Source organism: Panicum virgatum, chromosome 8N (genome assembly GCF_016808335.1).
Source record: "Panicum virgatum strain AP13 chromosome 8N, P.virgatum_v5, whole genome shotgun sequence".
In the NCBI taxonomy this organism is placed as follows: domain Eukaryota; kingdom Viridiplantae; phylum Streptophyta; class Magnoliopsida; order Poales; family Poaceae; genus Panicum; species Panicum virgatum.
The window spans coordinates 47,169,428-47,193,147 of NC_053152.1; the positions used below are offsets into that span (position 1 = coordinate 47,169,428).

The following is a 23,720-nucleotide window of genomic DNA, read 5'->3' on the forward strand; positions in this document are numbered from 1 at the left end:
AAGAAAAATCAAGCTATATAAAGTCCAGATGCTTTCAGTGGTGGTGAACTCACAATGGATGCATGTAACCGAGCAAGCAAGCAACAATTTGTCATCCTAGGCTCATGTCAAATAAAGAATTTGAATTTCCCCTTGCTTTTAAAAATTAGTTGGGAATTCGTCTACGATATCAAACCAAAAACTATGTGATCTCTAAGCCAAAGGAAACATTCAGATGACCGAGCCTGTGTTATCTTACAATTTTGAAGAGATATGTACAATGTGACCTGCATCTTATATATTCAGATTCTGGCTACATTGGTAGTAGGGGAAGAGGTCTATGGGTGAGTGTAAGGAACATGGCCCCATTAGGCCATTATTTTGTGATTTTGGTGATTGAGTAACAACGCAATCAATGGGACTAATGAGTGTGTCAAGTGAATAATTATAGATCCCAGGAATGAAGCAAAAATGCCAAGCAAAGCAAAATATGAAGAAAGAACTCAAAGAAAGATTGAAATGGACGAGTTCTGCAAAAAACCAGTGGCACCGGATGATCCGATGCAGGATATCCGGTTAGCACTGGATAAACCGACACGTAGGCGTCGGTGTAATTTGCTGAAGTGGTGGGAGAAAAGCCAAGTGACACCGGATGATCCGACGATGCCAAGTTGGAGCGTCGGTGTAATCACCGGAGGATGTACCAAAGAGCATGTCAAGCGCGTTAAAGCGAAGTCTTCAGCACCGGATGATCCGACGAGCACCAGAGCATTGTGTCGGAGCAATGACGTCAGCAGCCAGCCGAAGATGCCTTCAGCACCGGATGATCCGACGCACACCGGATGAACCGATGCCAACCCATCGGTTTATCCGGTGCCTCCTACGTCACGTGTTAGAAGACCCAACGGCTACCTCAGGGCGCAGAGTGACTAGATGATCCAGTGCCCTACCGTCGGTCTATCCGGCGCCACGCAGAAAGTTGGGTAATGGCTCCCAACGGCTCTCTCCACTTGGTGGCCTATATATATGGACTCCCCCAGCCATTTGAAGCTTGCTGGAGTTTAGGAACATCGCACCCACACCCAAGAACATCTCCAAGCCATCCAAGAGCTTAGTGTTCATATGTTTAGTCCTTACTCCTTAGCACACTTTGAGAGTGTTGTGTAAAGGTTAGCTCTTTAGTGAGTGAGATTGCAAGGTGTTGTACCTTGTGAGCTGGTTCTAGAGTGAACCACAAGAAGATATTGGTGCGCCGGCCCCTTGGAGCTTTGAGGCTCGCCGACAACGTCAACGACCCTATGACTTGGTGTGGAGCGGAGTGGATGATCTTGTGCGGGGGACGTGGAGACCCCCATCCTTTGTGGAGAAGCTCCTTAGTGGATTTCGGGATCAAGGTGACCGTGATTGAGTTCACGGGAGATACTTGATTGCCGAGAAGCGATACTCTTAGTGAGTGCTTCAACAACGTGGTTGTAGGGGTGCCTTTGTGGCTAACCGAACCACGGGATAAACACCCACGTCAAGAGTTTGCTTCCTCCTATTCCGCTCTTTACGTTTCCGCATTTCATACTAGCAATTCTTGTGCCTTTACTTTCATAGATTAGTTTCTTGTTAGGAAAGGCTATATGTTGCTTTAACTCTTTTGGGATAGGGGTTTCACACTAGAAGAATCTTAGTTGTATATCTAGATAGCATGTTTTAGTTTAATATTGTGCAATTTAGTTGGAGCCATAGGTTAAGGTTTTAACTTGCCTAATTCACCCCTCCCCCTCTTAGGCTAGAGCACCCGATCCGGAGTGAGCATGACACTCAACAAAAGCAGACATTCTTTTGGCGCAAATTTTGGTCGCCGCCAACAAGAACAGATGCTTGTGTTGGTGGAGAACTCTGAAAGGAGTCATGCAAGTGTAACCGAGCAAGCTACCAACAATGAATCCATCATTGACTTGTGTAGAATTAATGTTGTTTTGATCGCCGTTGCAGTTAAAAATTAGCACTGAAATCCCCTCCCCTAATTATGTGCTCTCCTAGCCAAGCAAACCTCCAGGTAACCACATATGCAATAATTTATAATTCTGAAGAGATGTGCAAGATGTAAGTGTATCATCATATATACTATTCATGCAGTAGCTATACTGAATTACTGGTAGAAAGACAAGACATATTTGGGTCAGAAAGACACTCAATAAAAGCAAACACTTGTCTTGCTCAATGGCCCAAGTTGCAGTTCCCTTTAGTTAATTCGACGACGAAGAGGTATGCCGCATCCATAGGGAATTCAGAAACAGTTTTTTTTTTCAATTCAACTTTTCAAGTTGCTCAAGGTCCAAGGCAAGCAAGACATTGATGTTTCTATTCAGTAATGTTTTTTCAATGAACAGAAGAGTTTCCTTGAAATTGAATAGTTCCAAAGTGAATAGAATTCAGTGGGTTTGAGACAGTATACATTATTGTAAGGATTCAAGCAAAAAGAATCATATAATATCTCATCAAGATTCAGGAAAACTTAAAGATTGTCAACCTCTTGAAGTTAAAAAAAATAGCCTTGGTCTGTGATGACAGTGTCATTGATTGAAACCTACAACTTGGTAAGCCTTCTGAAATGCAGGGGGTTCATGACACCTTAACATATTCAAGCACATATGGTCACTGTCTGAATGGTGCCTGAAATGCTTGATGAGGACAGCCTCCTAATTCTCTCGACGCGATAATAATCTGATGCATATGATCTCAGCGTAGTCAAAGTTTACCACATTTAAATGAACTGAAGAGAGGAGCCATGTTTCGGATATGTGTATCTTTCGGCTCCTCCCCTTGTATGCTTTTTTTAGAGTATGTCACAATTTACAGGTAAACTTACACCATTGTCTGAACTTGTCATAATTTGTTCAACTTTTTTTTGGCAATGTGAAGGCATGGAAGAAGAAGACCCCAATCATTTTTGGATGTACTCACATGGAAGCAGCGCCATGCTTTGTTTATCTGTTTGATTGTGACCTCTTAAAAATATAGCAGCACATGTACAGTAAAAAATTATGCTGGTTGACTTCCAAAACTAAACTCCCCAAGAACACATCCTGCTCCATGTTTTCAATGCACATCATAGTACAATGTCTGCTCTAGGGATGCTGAATAAATCGGTGTTAAAGCATTTAAAGCATGACCATAATGAAAACAGTAAACTCAAGACAAACCATCCGCCGAGTTTCTTTTTCCAATCAAAATTACTACAAAAATCAAACAAAAGTAGAGGGATAATCAATCTTCCGACAACAAACCAAGGCCATTCAACAATCAAAGCAAACTTTCTGCAAATCTCAGTGCCTGACGACGACGGCCGCAGAGATGAGCTCTAGTGGTGGCAATGGCAGCCGTGGGCCCGCGGCCACAGCCTGACTTGGCCTTGGTTTCATCACCCTTGAACCAAGTTGAGGCCGGCACGTCCTTCAGGTACTTGGCCGCCGCCAGGGCGATGGCCGCCGCCATGGAGACGGCACCGGACGCGCGGACCCGCTGGCAGAACTCGCCGGAGTCAGTGCAGACGCCGGCGACCCTGTGGCCGCAGGTGCCGAAGTCGTCGACCGAGAACGCCAGCGCCGAGGGCGAGTAGAGGAACACCTGCGCGGCCGTGTCGATGAGCTCTGTGAGGAACCACCCAAATTATCTCGACTAAACCGGATCATCATCCATTGATCAACCCAGCTTAACCGAAATAATCCCGGTAGTCCCCGGTATGCACCTTGAGCAACGCCAAGGATCAACTCGCATACCGTTTGTTCACTTCATAGCAACCATCACATGGATACATATGAGAGCAAGATTTTAAACTTTTATTACAAGTCTTAATTATCTTACAAAAACTCCTCAAGTTAACTATAACATAAGCAACTAAACCTGAGGATTTTTAGTATTTAAAGGTTCTTTACAAACTAAGGTGTATCCTAGCTCTAAGTGGATAACCTACCATGTTTTTCTTAAGATTCAGAGTCTAAACGCAGCGGATATTTAGAGAGTATTATGTAGAAATAATGATGTCCTTGCCCAAGACACTACTTGCATAAGCTTTGAGCGAATTCCACCATCCATCCACTTTGCCGGCTCTGGCGGGATGAACATGGTCATCACTCCTTAGAAGAGAACCTGCAAAACAACTTAACGGCAGCATCGTAAGTACATTTCGTACTTGCAGGACTTATCCATAATACTATACATTTGGTGGATGCATGAGGCTTGTCAAGTTTTAACATTGATATATAACAATGTGAGCATAGTTGTCAAGTGAATAAGCAAAAGACATGGCATCTAATATTTCTATATCAAGCACCAATACAATTGTATAAGTAAAGTGATCATATATTCATGAGCTCAATTTTCCATGAACTTCACCAGAGACTCTACATTGGAGCGAACCTCAGAGAGCGTGCTCCATGACCGAGAGCGCTGCTATTGCAATAGATTAATACCCTGCAGGGGTGTACAACTTTTCCCACACGACACGAGACCATAGGCCATACTACTTGTCGGTCCATAAGCAATTATTCACGTGTCAACCGTTCGCATACTCATCCCCAACGCTGAGACGAACGGCCAGGATGGACAGGTGCAACGAAACCGCCGACTACACCCGATCACAAACCGCGCCGAATCCGCTCAGTTAAGGGTGCGCGTATGGTACTGAGCTTGTCATCCCATTATAAAGCATGTGGTTTGTACGGAAAAGTGCTCAAGAAACCGACATCCAAAGAGATGGTTCTTAACCAACTCAAGCAAGTCTAAACCATTTGGATTCCACTTCCAACATAGCCCTACCACACTTGCTCAAGTCTTGATCCATCATTCATCTCTTGTTCATGTTTTAATCTTTCTCATCTACTCAAGTATATTTAGACAAACACTCTACAGCTCGCGAGTGATGGTGACCTTGCCATCTCTCGACTTCTACCGTAAGCTAAGCATGGCTAAGCAAATTATCTCGAGAAGTCTAAACATACATACTTTACCTAGTATAAGTTGTTCTAGAGCTAAAGGGAAAACATGCCAAATGGGTGCTACACAAATCACATGAACTAGATAGGGTTAAGCCCATGCACAAGCAATAATTTATAATAGCAAATTAAGATTCAAAAGTAAGGTTTGAGATACATAGGTGCCTGCCTTGGTACTCCGCAATCGCAACACTTCGGAATGTCATTCTCTAAGAAAGTAGACAAATCCATGAATTAGAAAAGATGCCAATGCATATGCTTATGATGAATTAGAAAAGATGTCATGAATGCATATGCTTATGAGATGCAATGACATATCAGAGGTAAAGGCTAACATGATTCAAGGTCATAAAGGAAGCAATTCAACGAGGTAAATGAGGGCACACAAGCATTGCATATGGTGGTGATGCAAAACAATTATTCACACAAGCACACACACTACAAGACAAGTCGTAACACGAGGATGCCATCAAAACTAGTTATGCTAACATTATTTGTGATATAAATTAAGAATAAGTAACTCACACAACATCAAGCATCAACCATGGAAATTAATTAGTTCATAATTGCTATCAACATAGAGTGCTAGAGTCTAGAGTATGCTCATACAAGTTGATATTATAGCTAAGTTTAGATAATTTAAGAATTAATGGGCAGCTGCTAGCAACATCACATTTTACTTAAGGTAAGATCATCATGATATAGAAGAGAAGCTAGCAATTCATGTTCTATTTAAAAAAGACAAGCATCATCATTATATGATCATCATTATAAGTTGTTTCATGGAGGTTCCTAACCATAACAACATATCATATTTATTTTAATTAACAAAGAAAAGTTGATAGCTCACATGAGCACAATTGATTCACTAGACATTTTACAAGGAACTAGTTTTGGAACAAACATATCTAAATTAACATCCTTCTACCATCAGATCATGAAAGTTAATATTTAACAATATCATATCATGGTCGTATGTAACTAACAAGAGTGTTTCATAAATTTTGGAGCATCATAAAATAATTAATCATGCATTAAACTACGTAGCAAGCCCTTAATTAATAAATTAGAAACTATATGAATGTATAAGTATTTCAAGTGTGCTATTAATTTTAGACAGTAGATAAGGGTTGAGGAAAGTAAAAAAATTGGATTCACAATTTTAGGGTACATATGTATTTATTGTGCAATATACTATTTAACTAGTGTTAAATAAACATAGATTAAACTGTACTAATCTACAAACAATTCACATAAAAATATATGTCTAATGGATAGTACACATCATAAGGAAGCTAGCAAAATTACTTTCATAATTTTTGGACTAACAGAGATTTAATTATGCAATTAACAAGATAAACAACATATTTAATAAACTAGAAAATACTATAAATATTTTGGGAGCAAACATAATTTTAATAGGTAGAGAACGTCAAGACGAAACTAACAAAATTTGTTTCACATCAATCGGAGCTATATTTAATTTTATATGAATTTTATGAGATAATCCAGACTTATGCACTAAAATCAAGCAAGTGGTACTATTTGCTACAGTACCCCCCGGAAACTCTAGAAAAACACCCGAAACTCCGGGTTTAGGTCCAGAAACTCCGGTCGGTGAATAATAAGGTCGTCGCCGTCGATTGCGACCATGGTTTGGGGTGGGAATTTTTCCTAAATGTTCCTAGGAGTGTGGGGAGTCTATTTTGGTAGCTAGAACACACATGCATTGGAGTTTCAAAGTTTTAGGTCATCAATGGTGAAAGGCCATGAATGAGCTAGGGAGCTTGAATGAGGGCACAAGAAGGAAGGTGAACAACGAGAAGAGCTCACCGGTGATGAGTAGAGCACGACCAAGGGGCCAGTTATTAGAGTAGAGTGGCGTTGGTGTAGATCGGGTCGAGTTCATCCTTAGGGTTTGGAGAAGATGAAGGAGAAGCTTGGGATGTCCTTCTCCTTAGTCTCCGGCGAGGAAGAGATGGTCGAGGAGAGGAGGAGCTCGTCGGCGTCGTCACTTTGCTGGTTCTCCATCAAACTTCGGTGAGGGGGAGGGTGGATTGGATGAGGGAGGTGATTCTTCCTCCATGGCTTGGTTGGAGAAGAGTAAGGGAGAGTCAGGGAAGAGAATGAGGGTGAGAGAGAGGGCAGGGGTGGCCTGGTAGGTGTAGGGCTCGGGCTAACATGTAGGCTCGAGAGGGGGGACGTGGCAGCAAAGTGATGTGTGTTTGACACGTACTCGACTCACAATACCCGAATACTCCGGTTGAGATCCGGATACTCCAGACGGAAAAGTTACATAACATCAGTTATGTACATAAAACTTCTTTTTTTCTCCAATTTCCAAAACTGATCTTCTAAACCTTCAAAAATTATACTAATTTTTGTGTTGATACTAGAAATCAAGAGCAACCCATTTTACTTGGAATTGGTAGAAAAACTATTGTAGATTTGAAATGAAAATTCTTCCCGAAATGCTATTTTTGAGTTTTCGGCTAAGCTGTTTGGCTTCAAAATGGTTTCCTAAAATTCAGTAAAAATCACCTAAATTCAAGTTTTTCAAAGTAATATTTTATCAAAATAATTCCCAACATAAGTCATATAATGAAAATGCAAGTTGCTTCACAAAGTATGGGTTCCACAAGTATAAACAATTCAAAAATTAAATTTAGATGAATTCAAATCAAACACAAAAACTTTATGAATGTTTTTACAAAAGCTCACGATGTAATGCTTGATAATCACAGTTGTCGTTACAAGCTCGGCCAGCGACTTGGCCGCCTTGCCTTCGCCCTCCCTGCCGCACGCCGCCGCCGCCTGCAGCACCGCCGATACGATGTTGGCGACGAGATAGTACCTGCACCGGCGATCCGATTCCATATCCATGGTCGATCAGCGCAGCGATGGAGCGCAGGAGGAAGAATGCAGAGATGGTGGAGCCTACTTGAGGGAGCTGTAGTCGCTGTAGGAGACCTGGCTCGCCGGAGCGCAGCCGGCGCAGGAGGAGAGCTGGGAGGCGGACGCCATCATGGCCGTCGATGCCACCGTGGAGATGCGGAGGGCGAGGCTGGCCGCGTCCGACGACCCGTCGGACGTGCCGGCAGCCATGGTTGATGGTTCGGAGCAATAACCAACGAGCAAGAACGCATCATCTCGCACCACAGATCAAGCGCTTGTCTGAGCAAGACAAGCTAGTAGTTGGACAGGGAAAAAAATTAAGCAACCTCTAGTCCAATTATCGAGCATTTATTTCCAATTAGTTCTTCGCTAATGATTCTGGCAGCAGTTAGGTACTACAACTGCTCATGTTTAATTAAAAAAAGATCAGTGGATAAGTTTTTGCTGCCGAATGGGATGAATGCTACATGTTTATATATAAGGGGCCGGGAAGTTGGTAATAAGGTAGTCGACCGTTGACTTGCAAGGTGGTGCCTTGGCTTTTCAGCAGGCACATCAATCATTAACCATCTTGTTAACCATTTTCTATTGCTACTTGCAAAGTGGATCATATTTTTCTTTTGTGTCATAATCCATTTCTAGGGACTTTTTTTTCACCAATGAAATTTTGAGTAGAAGCTCGCCTGTATAATAAGCGCAACTACTTAAATCAATGACATTTCCCTGTCTATATATGCTTCTCAAAATTGGCTACTGGCACTGCAAAAATGTTGACATTTTTTCAGAGGCGCTGAAAAAAAGGATCTCCTTTTGTCTAGAAGACACTTCGAGTTATGGTCATTTTTGAGTGGATATGTTCTATCTGAAATATGGCATTAGAACCCTAGTAATAAACTTTTTTTTCTTTTACACTTACTAGCATAGTACCCGTGCATTGCTACTGGTAATATAATAAATCTACTTAATACTACCAACAAAATAATATCACAAACTGTGTGCTCATTTTCTATGTGCAGGCCGTGTTGTGATCATGTGAGATTGATTAACTGGGATCCGATTGGGATTCCGATTGATTTATCCGGGTTTCGATTATAATTCTGATTGATTTGTCCATGTTCCAATTAGAATTTCGATTGACGAAAGGCTAGTCCGACTCGCATATGGGATGGACTAAGGCCTACATGTCAATGACACAAGATAGACCAAACCAAAAATTTAGGTGAAAACCTTATTTGCTTTAGTAATAGGTGCGTGCTTAAGATACTTAAGGATTCTTTTTTTTTTTCCTCTTGCACTAAAAACGGATATAGTGGGGCATATTTTTCATTTAGTTATCGTTCTTAAAAACTGTGGTAGTAGCTGGTTCTCAGTTTCCATGTCATGATAAGAATGATTGCACATGGAGAGTATTCTGAACCGGTGCATTTAATCAATATTGTATATTCCATTGTGTACTGGTGTGTATTATAGGGTTGTGTGTGGTGACTTGACCTCGAACAGAAGTTAGTTAGAAAGTCTTCCATCAACATGTGTATATTTATACAACCATGTACTTGTTGTTAGGTAAGTAGGCACGAATGCCTTGCAAAATCAGATTAAAAAAACATGTTTACACAATGCAAGTACCATTATTCTAACAATTGAACAATACACACCTGTTATACGACATTTCCTGGCACTTGCCACCAAGAACAACATCAGTCAATGCCCATCAACAAAGTTTGGAAACATCATGTTTTTATACAGTTAGTGAGGTCCTATTTTTCTTTCCTTTCCTAATTTTGAAGCTTGTTCGGCCAAAGCTATAAGCTATCTCCTTAATATAGAATTGTAATTGAAAGATAAGGAACGGACAACTAGACGTTAGTAAATTCATAAGTCATAACTCATATAGCTTCTTTTTGTCTTTTTTTTTCCTTTTGCTATAGTTATTTTCCAACATCAACTGCTTATTTGCTTTAGCCATCTTGAGATAAAATAGTACAGGTTAAATCACAGTTTTTCCTTTTGTGATGTCCATGGAACCTCTTAATTAGGAGGAGTTGGGCCAGCCAATGCTATGCAACTCATTTAACGATGGTTTGGGTGTCTACAATTAGGTTCAAGCGAGTCCGTAACTGAAGTTTATATGCATATTTATTTATTATTACAATGTGACCAAGTCCCAACTCATTTCCTACACCTCACTAACAATCATTAAGGGCATTTTTGGTACGTCACAAATTTAACATTTTCATTTTTGTCAACTAGGATATTCTCCCTCTAGGCACAGATGTCTTTTAAAACTTTGTGCGAGTTTGGGGCTATCAAAGCCAAAAAAAAAGTTCAAATCTTTTTTACACAAATTATCATTTTATGATTTCTGTTGGGATATTTGAAAATGAGTGGAGTTTTCTGAAGATGTAGTTTCATACAAGTATAGATTTTCTCTGTTTATAATATACAACAAAAAACTATTACCAACTAGTTTTTCTTAAATGGCATAAACTTAAAAATAAGAAAGGTATTAGTCAAACTCGAGTGAAGCCAGTAACTCAGCATAAAGTGGCAAAAACAGCAAACACGTACGTTTACTGAATGGTTTTGACAAAAGTAAAACGCCAACATGTTAGGTGGCAAAAGAAACCAGAGCAATTTCAAATAAATTTTTTTGACAAGTAAAAATGCAAAAAGAGGCCAAGATAACAACTTCGCAATATGCAATATTCGAACAGAATTTAATTCCATGGACTGTATGTAGGTACATACAAACGGGCCACAAAGTGATGACCGTTAATTCAGAAGGCGAAAGTAAATCACACCAACTAATTACAGCCACTAATAATCTCTTATATAGTACAGTAATAAATAAACCAGGTAAAAAATGAAGACGCAAGCAAGACCAATTAATGCTTGTGGTGGCAGCCATGGTCACAGCCACCCGACTCGGAGCTGGAGCTGGAGCTGGAGCCGGAGTCCGAGCCGCCGAGGTCCGCCGACCCTCCCAAGGCCCTCACCACCTCGGCGACGGACACGACGACCGCCGCGGCCAGCGAGAGGTAGACGGCGATGTGCACCTGGCTGCAGAAGTTGCTGCTGCCGCCGGCGGCGCTGCCGGCGCAGACGCTGACGCGCTGGGCGTACGCCGAGCAGTAGGAGAGGTCGGCGCTCTTGGCGAACGCGGCCCCGGTGGCGGAGTAGAGCAGCGCCGGCACGGCGGCGGCCAGCAGCGGCATGAGCGCCGCCGCCTTCTTGCCCTTGCCCTTCTTCCACACGACGAGGAAGATGGCGATGGCCTCCAGGAACGCCGCCATGGCGCTGGCGATCACCAGGTAGACGAAGGGCGGGAAGTCGCTGTACGTGACGGTGCGCGGGCGCGCGCCGTAGGCCGCGTAGACCGTGCACTGGCTCGCCGTGGCCATGAGCGCCGCCGCCGCCACCGCCAGCCCCATGCCCGCGATGCGGCCGGCGATGCTCACCGCCGTCGCGCACTTGGAGTCCTTCTTCTCCTCGTCGTGCATGATGGCTGGCTGTTTGTTGATGGTTGCGATCGAGAGGTTGGTTGTTGACCTGCGAGCTTGAGAATGAGAATGAAGCTTTGCACTGAGAGATGATGTATAGATGTATATATACAAGTATGCGAATTCGATGGCGATGAACAAGTGGGGTCAGGGATGACGAAGATGGGGTCAAATGAGAGTGATTGGGGGCAGGCAATGCAAAGGCAATGTGTGCATGCTCAACTAACGTTCGCTAGCACGCTGAGCTCACCTCCGATTTGTTTTGAATAATTTCTTGGTGATGAACTGGCGTCTAATTTCACTTGTTTCTGGTAGTTACGGATAATATCGACGATTGCAGAGTGTATTAATCAACAAAATATCTTTGTTTTTTTGCGCCTAACCAACAAGTTTCTTTAGATTATGAGAGCATGAACAATGATTAGATTCCATGGTTCATTCGTAGCTCTGCTCTGTAGATTGTGTGTGGGTAGTCATGGACCGAGGCCCAGCACTTCCCTCCTCAATGGAGGGCCCAGACGGCCCAGCCCAGACACAACCCTCATCAGGGTTCTAGTCCAGTCCACTTTGAATTATTTTTCTTATTTAATTGATAATAGGTAATATAATTCTTGGTAGACCAATGGAGGAGTGTGCTCATGGTGAACTAACGTGTTAGCTAGCTAGCAAGGTTGCTGACCACTTCTTCGTTCGTATACTAGTTTCTTTCTTTTAATTTATTTCTCCCATAATGAACTGGCATATATCTAATCTCACTCATTTCAAGTAGTTACAAAAGTTGCTCATTGGTGATGTCTGGAATTACTCATCAATCATCACACGAGCAAATATAATTACAGTTCTTGATTTCTCAAAAAGAAAAAGGGACCTGCTATGCTTAGTGCTTGGAATGGCACCCATGCCCGCAGACGGAAGTCCGAGCCGGAGCCGCCGCAGCACCCCCGCGACGCCGCCGCCCACTCGGCGAGCGACACGGCCACGGCGGCGCTGAGCGAGAGCCACATGGACACGTGCACCTGCGCGCAGAAGCGGCTGCCGACGCTGCTGGCGCAGACGCTGAGGCGCCGCCCGCTGGGCTCCACGTAGTAGTAGATGTCCCAGCCGGGGGCGAACGCCGCGCCGGCCGACGTGTAGAGCAGCGCCGGCGCGGTGGCGGCGAGCAGCGGCGCGAGCACGGCCCCGGCCTTCCTGCCCGCGCCCTTCAATTCCTGCCGCACACGCAGAGGAAGATGGCGACCGCCTCCAGCGCCGCGGCGATGGAGGCCGCCACCACTAGGTACACGAAGGCCGGGAAGTCGCGGTAGGCCACCGTGCGCGGCCGCGCGCCGTAGTAGTCGGCGTAGACCGTGCACTCGCTCGCCGTGGCCATCACCGCCGCCACCGCCAGCCCCATGCCGGCGATGCGGAACACGAGGCTGACGGGGTGCCGCCACTTGGTGCTGCCCCCGGACTTCTTCTCGTCGCACATGGTGATCGATGATCTCGATCGAGGCTATGGCTGTGATGAGATGATCGGCACATACAGGCATGCGTATATACACACACACATACATTGTATATACTCCCTCCGTTCCAAATTATAAGTCATTCTAAAAATCTTGGAGAGTCAAACTTTTTCAAGTTTGACCAAATTTATACAACAAGGTAATAACATTTACGATACCAATTAAGTATTATTAGATTCTTTGTTAGTTATATTCTCATAGTATACCTATTTCATGTCATAAATCTTTGTGTTTCACTCTATAATTTTGGTCAAACATTGAGATGGTTTGTCTCCAAAATTCTTGGAATGACTTATAATTTGGAACGGAGGGAGTATATAATTCTTGGTAGACCAATGGAGGAGTGTGCTCATGGCGAACTAACGTGTTAGCTAGCGAGCAAGGTTGCTGACCACTTCTCGTATACTAGTTTCTTTTCTTTTAATTTATTTCTCCCATAATGAACTGGCATATATCTAATCTCACTCATTTCAAGTAGTTACAAAAGTTGCTCATTGGTGATGCCTTGGAATAAACAAAATGTGTTCATCATTGGTCACTGGCCAGTGGTTGACTTATCATTTGGTTTTGTGCTAAGCCAGTAGCTCCTCGGTCTCAGCCGAGAGTACGATGAAATGATTAGTAGGTTCCATCTTGCATGGTTCATTGCTAGTTTTGTATTTTGAAAAAAAAGGGACATATATAGATTCCATGCATTAAGTTAAGTGAATGATAAAAACACAAGGCAACTACGTACACTGTTTACAAAGCATTGCACTCTGAAATCTGAGTGGGTACGTCTCCTTATGTTCGTTTTGAACTGATTTGATTTCGTTGAGGGGGTTAAATTTCTTGGAACGCCTTCAGTATCATGAGTACTGTGATGGCCAAATCTTAGCCTTGAGCAAGTTTATATGAAGAATCAAACTCAAGTTCTAAAGTTATATCCTTGTTCGTTTGATAAATTGTAATTGTTAATGTGCTGAAAACTAGTCATGTTTGAGTGCTTATTAAAATTTATTTTTTCCTAAACACTTCACTCTGGGCCAATATAAAGTTTTTATCCCAACATATATACTCTGATCTAGTTCTGTTGTGGACGTGTGGGGAGTTAGTTTAGATATTCAAAAACGCAGTCAAAATCTGGTCAAACCCATGTATTCAGTCTTACCTGAAATTTGTCCCAGTCTAGAGAACAGCCTGAACCACACCCCGTAGACACTAGTTTTTCTCCAAACTTTCCTCATAAACTCTCCAAATTTTCTTTCTATAACTTATACTTCTATGTTCCAACTTGACATTCACAGCAGTTTTACCATAATATACAGCATACCGGCCCTCGAAATCCAGCCCATAGTTTGCAAAAATTTGTTCCTCACATCTCTGAAGTTTCAGCAAAGGGCATATTTTTGCCCAAATTTGGAGCTACATTTCTTTCAAAACGTGCGTCTTTTATCAAAGTATCCTTGTTAAAACATGTAGAGGCTTCTTAGGGCTACAGCTTTTGTAATTTGTACACGATTTATGGGAGTTTTGGGGCTGGCCAAACGCTGTCGTTTTGGAGGTGACGAACGGTGTCTGCATCGACTCGTCGTGCTCTGCTGCGGCTGCGCCTTCCCTTCCCCGATGCATCTGCAGCTGTACGCCGGACGGAGATGAGGCTGCTTTCGCTTGCTGAAGAAGAACGAAGCACTAGGAGTTTGCCGCAGCTACGGTTGCAGCGGACGAAGAAGAGCGTCATGCCTTCTTCTTCGCCCCTCGCCGTCCACCAGCACAAACGATTTAAGCACTGACAGCCCTGAACTCTGAAGTCTGTAAACCTGCAAGGAAGACGGCCTCGCCGCGGCAGTGTGGGGTCGGAGACGACGTCCTCGAAGAGCACCTGCGTGAACTCGCCGGCGGCGTGGTCCGCCATGTTTCGGTACAAAGCCGTTGCTGTCGGACTCGGACACCTGCTGCAGAGTGCAGAGTGCAGAGAGCAGAGTTTCAGACAAGGTGCTTACATCCTTGCAGTTGCAGCCTTGCAGGGTCCTCGCACGTTCAGAACAAGAAAACTGAGTGGCTGCCCTTACATACCGATGCTCTAGTTCTTCTGCCGAATTTAAAAGACAGTTTCAAATATTTAAGCAAGTAACTGATTAAGAAAATTAACATGCTGCTTTGTACAGGCTACACAAAGATAGTTCCTGATTAGCACTATCCAACAGAACATGCTCCTTCTGTGTTTTCTCGCCTCTCTAAACAACAACAACAACAACAAAGTCTTTTGTCCCAAACGAGTTGGGGCAGACTAGAGATGAAACCCAAAAGACACAAAGGTCATGGTTCAGGCACGTTGATAGCTAGTCTCCAAGCGCTCCTATCCAAAACTAGCTCCTCAGAGATATCCTAATTTTTAAGGTCTCTCTTAACCGACTCGTCCCAAGTCAGCTTAGGTCTACCTCTACCCCTCTTTATCTTATCAACACACTTTAGCACCCCACTACGCACCAGCGCCTCCGGAGGCCTCCGTTTGACATGTTCAAACCATCTCAACTGATGTTGCATAAATTTCTCCTCAATTGGTTCTATCCCTACCCTTTCCCGAATAGCTTCGTTCCGGACTCTATCCCTCCTTGTGTGCCCGCAAAACCACCGTAACATCCGCATCTCTGCTACACTCAGTTGCTGGAAATGTCATCTTTTTGTAGGCCAACATTCAGCACCGTATAACATCGCTGGGCGAATCGCTGTCCTATAGAACTTACCTTTTAGCTTTTGTGGCACCCTCCTGTCACAGAGGACACCAGAAGCTTGACGCCATTTCAACCAACCAGCTGGATTCTATGCCTAACATCTTCATCAATTTCGCCATCCTTTTATAGCATCGAACCTAAATACCAAAAAGTGTCATTATGGGCCACCGCTTGCCCATCGAGACTAACGTCACCACCCTCATGCCTAGATGCGCTGAAATCGCACATCATATACTCGGTCTTGGTCCTACTAAGTCTAAACCCTTTTTAACTCTAACGTGTGTCTCCACAGCTACCCCTGCTCTACTCTTATCCACTAGCACCATATCATCAGCAAAGAGCATAACACCAAGGGATATCACCTTGTATGTCCCTTATGACCTCATCCATCACCAAAAGCAAATAAATAAGGGCTCAATGCCGACCCCTGATGAAGGCCTATGTTAATAGGAAAGTCAGTGGTGTCGCCACCACACGTCCGGACAAACCTCATCACATTCTTATACATATCCTTGATCTAGGACCTATTGTTGTAACTTGTAAAGAAAAGATCAAAGAACTCTCTCGATCTGTGTCTAGTCAATCCAAAAGTTTTATCAGGGTCTACATGCCAATGAAATTCCCTTTTCCAAAAAAAGGAACATGCCAATGAAATGTTTTGCCTGCCAAAAGTTTCTGAACACAAGTTCAGATTCCTCATCAAGCTTCGATCGAGACCACCAGAGATACAAGGAGATCACAGTCCATGCATCCAAGTAATTGTTCCTTTTACACAGAACTTAACACGAAACTTGTAAATTTTGTCAATCATCATTTCCCTTTTTTGTTTACCATTGGTTAGTTCTTCAAGCTCTTATGGTTCAACCACCGTTAACACAGATGACTTGGCCGGTGATGTAGGATGCCGCTGGCATGCACAAGAATGACACCACAAAATCAAAGTACAGTCATGTATCACTACTAGAAAACGCGTCATGGAACCGGTTGGAAACGGCCTTAGGCACCGGTTTTCCAACCGGTTCCCCCTAACGGAGACCAATGGCGTCACCTTAAGATCTCGGGTTTTTTCACCCGGTGCCTTAGGTTTCCATTGGTACCGGTTGGAAAGACACCAACCGGTACCACAGAGGCTGCCACGCTGACGCAAGCTGGCAGCCCCTTTGGTACCGGTTGGTCTTTTCAACCGGTACCAATGACCTTTCCCTTTATTTTTCCAAATTCAGTTTTATTTATTACTGTTTATTCTTTTATAATTGCTAAGCGCACTTGAGCTCTATAATACTATACGTTCATTGTTCGTACGTACGTATTCGATTTCACAGAATATTTGAAACTAACTACAAGTCAAATGCGAGCATATAATTAAGCTAATTAGATAATCTAATATATTTACAAATATACAACACATCAAGGCATCACATTTAGAAATATTTGTAAATATACAAGTCATGTTTGTAGTCCAACTACTGGGCCCCTCAGTGACCGTCGTGGTAGGATCCAGGATCTCGTTCAAAATGAATCCGGCGAGCTACTCGCACACGGCGTTGATCCGATCGGTAGAGTAACATTCATCCCCCATTCGAGACATTTATCATTTAGGAAAAAAAGATTAACATCATGTGCGTTAGTATAATTATGAAAATGTACTAGTGAATGGTTTGTACGTACTCTTAAGTCCTCCGTAGTACGCTTCCCGCATGGAGTCATGATGTGCAAGTAGTCGCATACGTAGTACCCGCACCAATCAGTTCCTTATTTTTGTCTCGCACACTTAAGGAGAAATAAATAAATTACTCAATTTAGAACAATTTGGGATTACTTAACTAGACAAATCTTTGTGAATCAATATAGCAGATAATCCATTCTAACGTTCAGTTCGGGCCTCCATTGACCACGTCCTTTGTTCGTTTTCATAAATTTGTTTCTAAACTCTGCGCTCAAAGTTAAGTTTGATATTTAGGAATTGTTATTAACAGAAAAATGATTTGATTGTGCAAACTGAACTTACCTATTTAAGGGGTCTATGATATGTTGGATTGCGGACTTTGGATTTCTCATTGAGTCAAAGACTACAATATTGCCGGCCTCTACGGAAAGTATGAGTAAAATCCAAATTTTCATACTCACCTCGACATAGGATGCAGTCATTAGGACAAGCATGTATCTTCTGTGCCTCTAATCCTAAAGGACAAACAACCTTTTTTGCCTCGTATGTTATCTCCGGCAAGGTGTTACCCTCAGGGAGCAAGTTTTTTATAAGTTTCAGCAACTCCTTGAATCCCTTGTCAGACAAACCATTTGATGCCTTCCATTGCAACAATTCCAATGTGGTACCCAACTTTTTTTTGGCCATGTTTGCAATCTAGGTACAACAATGCTCTGTAGTCCTCCAACATATGCTTCAGATCTCTCGATTTCTTTTCTGTTTCGCAAACTTCCTCAGCTCCGCGCAGCATCTGACCCAGATCATCTTCTACATCGTGTCCTTCAGCATCTTCGTCAGGCTCACCCATTGCAGTGTCATAAAAAAAGGCACCGTAATTGACTACAAAGTCAGAAATCCTGTCATGTTCTTCTTCATTATTATGCAGCATTATTCCTCTTTCTCCATGCTTGGTCCAAACATAGTAATTCGGCATGAGACCACTACTGAACAAGTGACTGTGGATGGTTCTTGATGATGAGTAATCCTTCTCATTCTTGCAGTTTTTGCATGGACAGCGAATGAAACCACCGTACTTGTGGTTCTCAGCAATTTTTATGAATTCATGCACACCATCGATGAACTCCATTGAATGACGGTCCGTCATGTACATCCATTGCCGACTCATCTGGGTTCACATTTTATTTATTAACATCAAACGAGTGTCAACATAAACTATTTTTAAATAAACATTGGAAGTAATAATAATAATAAATTGAATGAATCAATGATTGATTACGAAACAAATTAAATTGGAGTGTCATCAAAATTATATACTATAAATATATATATTATGCATGCCTAATATAAAATTAAAATAATCCAAATCCTAACTATATATAAATAAATAGTTATCTTATGCCTATTAATTTATATAACAATAATATAATACCATAAAACTAAATCAGGTCCAAAATACATCTACAAATATTTATCATGTGTATAAACTAAATCAAATGCTAACTACATCCTCAAAATTAATTTGCTAAAGTATTGAAAACAATATTACTAACCTTTTAAAAAAATTGAAAAAATTCACCCCTCTCTCACTCAGCTGCCATGAACAATGAGTTCACAGCAGCTTGGAGGGGGGAAGGGGGCGGGATATTTATAGTGGCCACACAAAGGCACCAGTTGGTGCCTTACAACCGGTGCTAAAAGTAATTGATCAACACCGGTTGAATTTACCAACCGGTGCCTATGTCCAAGGTCAGCACTGGCACCGGGTCATGGCATGACCCGGTGATAATGTCTGCTCCATAAGCACCGGGTCGTGCCTCCACCCGGTGCCATTGATGCATGGTCCATTTGGTACCGGCTCATGGAATCAACCGGTGCCTTTGTTTGTGCTTTGGCACCGGTTTGTGCCGTGGCGCGCCTTGCCAGCGCTCGGCGCAGGCCAAGAGTACCGGCTATTGTATCAGTACCGGTTGGTGCAGTGGCTGGTACTTTTGATCTGGATCTTAAGCTCATTTTCTAGTAGTGTATGGACCAGTACGTAGCAAATACCTGCAATAGTTCACAAGTTAGCAGATACCTGTATGGAGTATGGACTAATAGCAGCGACCAAATTAATACCATTATTCTGTCAGAGAACACTAGGCGCTGCTAGCAGACCAAACTATGATGCCCTATTTTACTTCTCAATTTACATGTTTGCCATTTTTTTTCCATGCTGTACCTAATTGCTAGCTCAATGATTGAATAACTAAAATATTTTTGCATGTTTGCAGTGCAAGACCCGCCCGAATCAAAATGCACTTTCTCAGTCCGAGATCACCAAAATCAGAGGTGAGATGTGCTTCTTCCTAATGAGTCAGGTCATAAAGAAAACCGGAGTTTTACGATAGTAGCTGAAAAATGATTTATTTTGGCAGAGACTTGCTGTAACTTAAATAGTTAAATTAGCAAATAGAACCTGTAACTTTCTGAAATCTCTGACTGTGCCCTAATATATTCTGCATGTGAACTGTGGTTATCAGGTTATGTGTTTGTGTTGTATGTGTGCCAAGTTAACCTATATGTGTGCCAAACTGATCTATATGTGAGGGTGAGGAAATTTGAAGTAGGGCCTAGCCTTTGTACTGGCGATTGTTGACAAGAGTGTTAGCAGGCATAATACTATTTGTAATAGAGGTTCATGTTGCAAACCTTAGGTATAGATACCATTTGTAATGGAGGTTCCTGCATGTAACCTCAGGTATAGATACCATTTGTAATAGAGGTTCTTTAAGGTACCCGCCGGTGATAATGAGTTATCTCTGATGGTTTGAGAACCGACAACGCTAATCGCCATTTCTAAAGTTATACGCATAATGACGGTTTCAAAACCTCCATTTGAAAGCCTCTAGTATTTATATACCTTTTGTAGTGGTGTTGAGTAGTTGCATGGTATTACAAAAGTGAGTGATTAAGCGTTTCAGATGACAATGAGTAGGTCGTCATGGTAGGTCATGACAATTGCCACCGTACCATTATTACTGAGAACTCAAGAGATAGCCTATGCGGCCATGTGGACTCAAAGCAAAATGCCAAAGACAACGACCATGACATTTTGTAGCTCTACGTAGAAAAATAATTAATGAAACGAAACAAGGTTTTTTTACGATTTTACTACGATGTGATTTTAAAGAATAGTGCAAAGGTAGGTGTACACTTCTACTTCCAATCATGCTACGAGCAACATGCACACCCGTACAAAACAAGCTGCAGGTAGTGATTGATGGAACGATACACTCTATTATTAGGGATGCATCTTTGTTGATCACCGTGGTACAGAGGCAAAGCTCTTAGGAGTAGAAAGAGGATAGAGGCGATGAGCACAAAGTAGAAGGCTAGCAAGTATTATGGGTGGTGGAGAGCCGGCTGAGAGTCTACGTGGACAAAAAGAGAGAAAGAGGTGGGCGTCTCGCCATCCGCCTGCTGAAGCCGGTTGAGAGCCCCTCTGTCCACTCTGATTGGCTGAGCCAGCAGGACCCACTACCATCATGGCATGCATCCTAGCTAGCAGTCGCAGTACCTATTAGCTATGCTCTTACCAGCTTCAACAATAAATATATTGGTCCCACACATCCTCAAAAAGGGCACGGCCATGCAACTATATCAAGCAACCGGAGATTGGAGAACAATGAAAAAAGCGGTATACATTGAACACTCGCGCACCATAACTTTAACTCATGTAAAAATGTAGATTGCCAAGTCAAAAGTTAAAAAGTTATATTTATCTTAAAATATATAAAACTTTATATGTTTTTAACAAATACCAAAAAATATGTTTCTATTACAACTATTTCCTCTCATTTCAATTCATATTAAAAATGCATAACCGAATGTGAAGATTAAAAAAACATAGGCACTACCTTTGTTCAGGCTATTTGGACAAAATAATTGCTATAACACAACTAAAGAAAAAATTAAATATATTTTTTGAAGTAGAATAAGATAAAATGTTGAAAAAAACTAGTTACCCGCGCTATTTGCACATGCCACCTTGCTAATTATATATTGTTACATGTGGGTCGCCCGGGAAGGATCAGATAGATCATTGTTGTTTAAGGATCTGAACGCCAGGCAGCAGGTAGGTGCTCATCATTCACTATGTAAGAAACTATCAAAGAAGACACTATTATGTATAGGAGACACGAAATTAAAACACATCTCCAATAACATATAGGAGACGCGCGTTAATAAGCTATGTCTCCTAGCTATGAGTTTGCTCCCAGCATCTGAGGATGACCCGCATCTCCTATATACGTTTAATCCGCGTCTCCTATAACATATGTGTTATACAAGACGCGGGTTAACAATTTGCGTCTCCTATGTGAGTTAACCCACGTCTTCTATGAGATTTTCTTACATAGTGATTGTATCATGGCCCGATGAGAGTGCTACCAGCCGCATGAGCAACAATCTTAGGCCTCCTCCAACAATGGCATGTCAGCTAGCTCATAGGAATCCACATCATCATATTAAAATGAACTCGAATGAGTGGAGAGTGGAAGCAGAGAGCAATGTACATGTAGAAGAGAATATTTTAATCGGCTGAGTTGGGACTCTCGCCGGAGGTCGATTTCTAGCTCTGACACACAGATCATACCGATGCTCACTATGTGCACGATTCGGTATTTTCGAACCACGATTCGATTCGGAACAACACTGGAGCTGGCCTTGCATGAAGGAAAGAGAAGGTGAAGAGAGATCGAGGTCGAGTTTGCTATCTCTTGTTCAAGTGTTAGCTCGTAGAAAAAAAGTGGGCTCCATACTTTATTAACGTGACCAAATTAAGATACATTGAGCAATATGCCATGAGTTAGACTCTCTCTCTCTCTCTTTTTATATACTATATGGAGATGCTTCGTCGAGGTAGTGCACTAGCTCAACTGTTGGAGGAGGCCTAGCATGTGGTCCAGCACCAGCATTGAAAGGTATGACAGGTGCCGGAAAGGTTGTCGAAGCTTTCGCGTATGCATGTTGTGCCGCACTTGGCGTCGTTAATAAATGGCCAGCACGCCCCTTTATAACTGCCGCTCAGGTGCTCGTTGCAGCCATCCCAAAAACCCTGCGAGGACTCTGCATGCAAATGGATCCAGACATGAACATACATGCAAGAGCGAAAGGAATAGTACTGGAGATCGAGACGACATCGCGAAAAGAATAATGGAACGAAAGGAATACGTACCGGCTGTCAGGATGACGAGTAAGAGGACGACGGCGGCGGCCGCAGAGAGGTTCTTCCATGGTGAAGGCACCATTGGTACGTTAGTTAGGCTAAGATCCAGCTGATCGAGTGAGACGATTAGTTACTGGTGAGGAGAGCTGATCGAGAGTGAGACGATGAGTTACTAGTGAGGAGAAGTTTGGCAATATATATAGTATAGACAGGGAGAGAGATGACGTACGTGTAGTGTCCAAGTAGAGGAGAAACTCCGTCCACACCCTCTTAATGCTGAAAATAATAAGTTACACACTACTATACTATACTATGCCAGGCCAGACAAGTGGAGGATGTCATCATGTAAGTACATACAAAAGTAGTATTCGGAGAAAGCAATGGAATAATGCAAGCCCAAAACGTAACTGATTCGATTATATTCCCGGCCCCTACAATCATCCGTCCGGGGTAGGATCGTAGAATGCGACCCCGGAGAAAGCAATGCAATGCAAGCCTAAAACGTACCTAATGATTGGTCGACAAGCACCAGGCCTCCGCAACTAAGTTTCTTCTTCTGCATGCAAAACCGACGACGATATCGGAAACGAAATATTCATCTCCTTGGCGTCGAAATATTTTGAGGAGCATGGGCGTAGCGCAAGAACAAAGCGGCTCGCTGGAGTTCCCCATGGCCCCTCTCGCTGGGTCGCTTTCCAACCGCTCCAGAGTTTTTGCTTTGGGAGCTTGGACTTGGTCGCCGACCAGCTTGGCACACTCCATCTCCAGTAGGAGGCGCTCCTCCTGCCAAGGCCAAGCCACGGGGAAAACTTACTTGAAGCCCTTGCTCGGCGCATCGAGCTTCTGCTCGGTTCGGATCCCTCATTCGAGGATGCATGTGGACATGATCCTCTTCTCGCGGCTGAATGTTTCTCGAGGCCTCCAGCACAAGCAACAACTGGCCCCGCGGGCTGCACCTGTGATGGGAGATTGGGAGTACGCCATGGCGAGCGCACCCGGAGACCAGGCACCGGCGCTGGAACAGTCCCAGACTACGCACACCCCGCCGGACCCGCGAGCCGACGCCTAGGCGCACGCCGAGCACCTCAGCTCTGTCAGCTCCCACCACACCGGCCGCCGCAGGGTGGAAAATGCCGCGGGCGGCGCACGCTCATGCGCGCAGCAAGTCCAGCGGGACATCAACATGCTGCTCTGTACAGGCTACACAGAGATAGTTCCTGATTAGCACCATCAGACACAACACAACTTTCAGGCTTTGGCACGCAGGTCT

General features: G+C 43.2%; 2 protein-coding genes and 1 long non-coding RNA gene across 3 annotated transcripts; all 3 read right to left on the minus strand.

The window, feature by feature from the left end:
- Window positions 1–10,543: 10,543 nt before the first annotated feature.
- Window positions 10,544–11,455, minus strand: LOC120686184 (CASP-like protein 1U3). The gene has a single exon (XM_039968356.1). The coding sequence runs from the start codon at window positions 11,357–11,359 to the stop codon at window positions 10,745–10,747; it is 615 nt and encodes a 204-aa protein (XP_039824290.1). The 5' UTR covers window positions 11,360–11,455; the 3' UTR covers window positions 10,544–10,744.
- A 737-nt stretch (window positions 11,456–12,192) lies between these two features.
- Window positions 12,193–12,827, minus strand: LOC120685164 (CASP-like protein 1U4). The gene is made up of 2 exons (XM_039966989.1): window positions 12,600–12,827; window positions 12,193–12,558 (listed from the first exon to the last, which is right to left on the minus strand). The coding sequence occupies exons 1-2, from the start codon at window positions 12,825–12,827 to the stop codon at window positions 12,193–12,195; spliced, it is 594 nt and encodes a 197-aa protein (XP_039822923.1).
- Window positions 12,828–22,041: 9,214 nt separating this feature from the next.
- On the minus strand, window positions 22,042–23,646 carry LOC120684599. Its single transcript, XR_005679365.1, has 3 exons — window positions 22,680–23,646; window positions 22,460–22,596; window positions 22,042–22,350 (listed from the first exon to the last, which is right to left on the minus strand). It is a non-coding gene; the product is annotated as an uncharacterized LOC120684599 (long non-coding RNA).
- Between the last annotated feature and the right edge of the window lie 74 nt (window positions 23,647–23,720).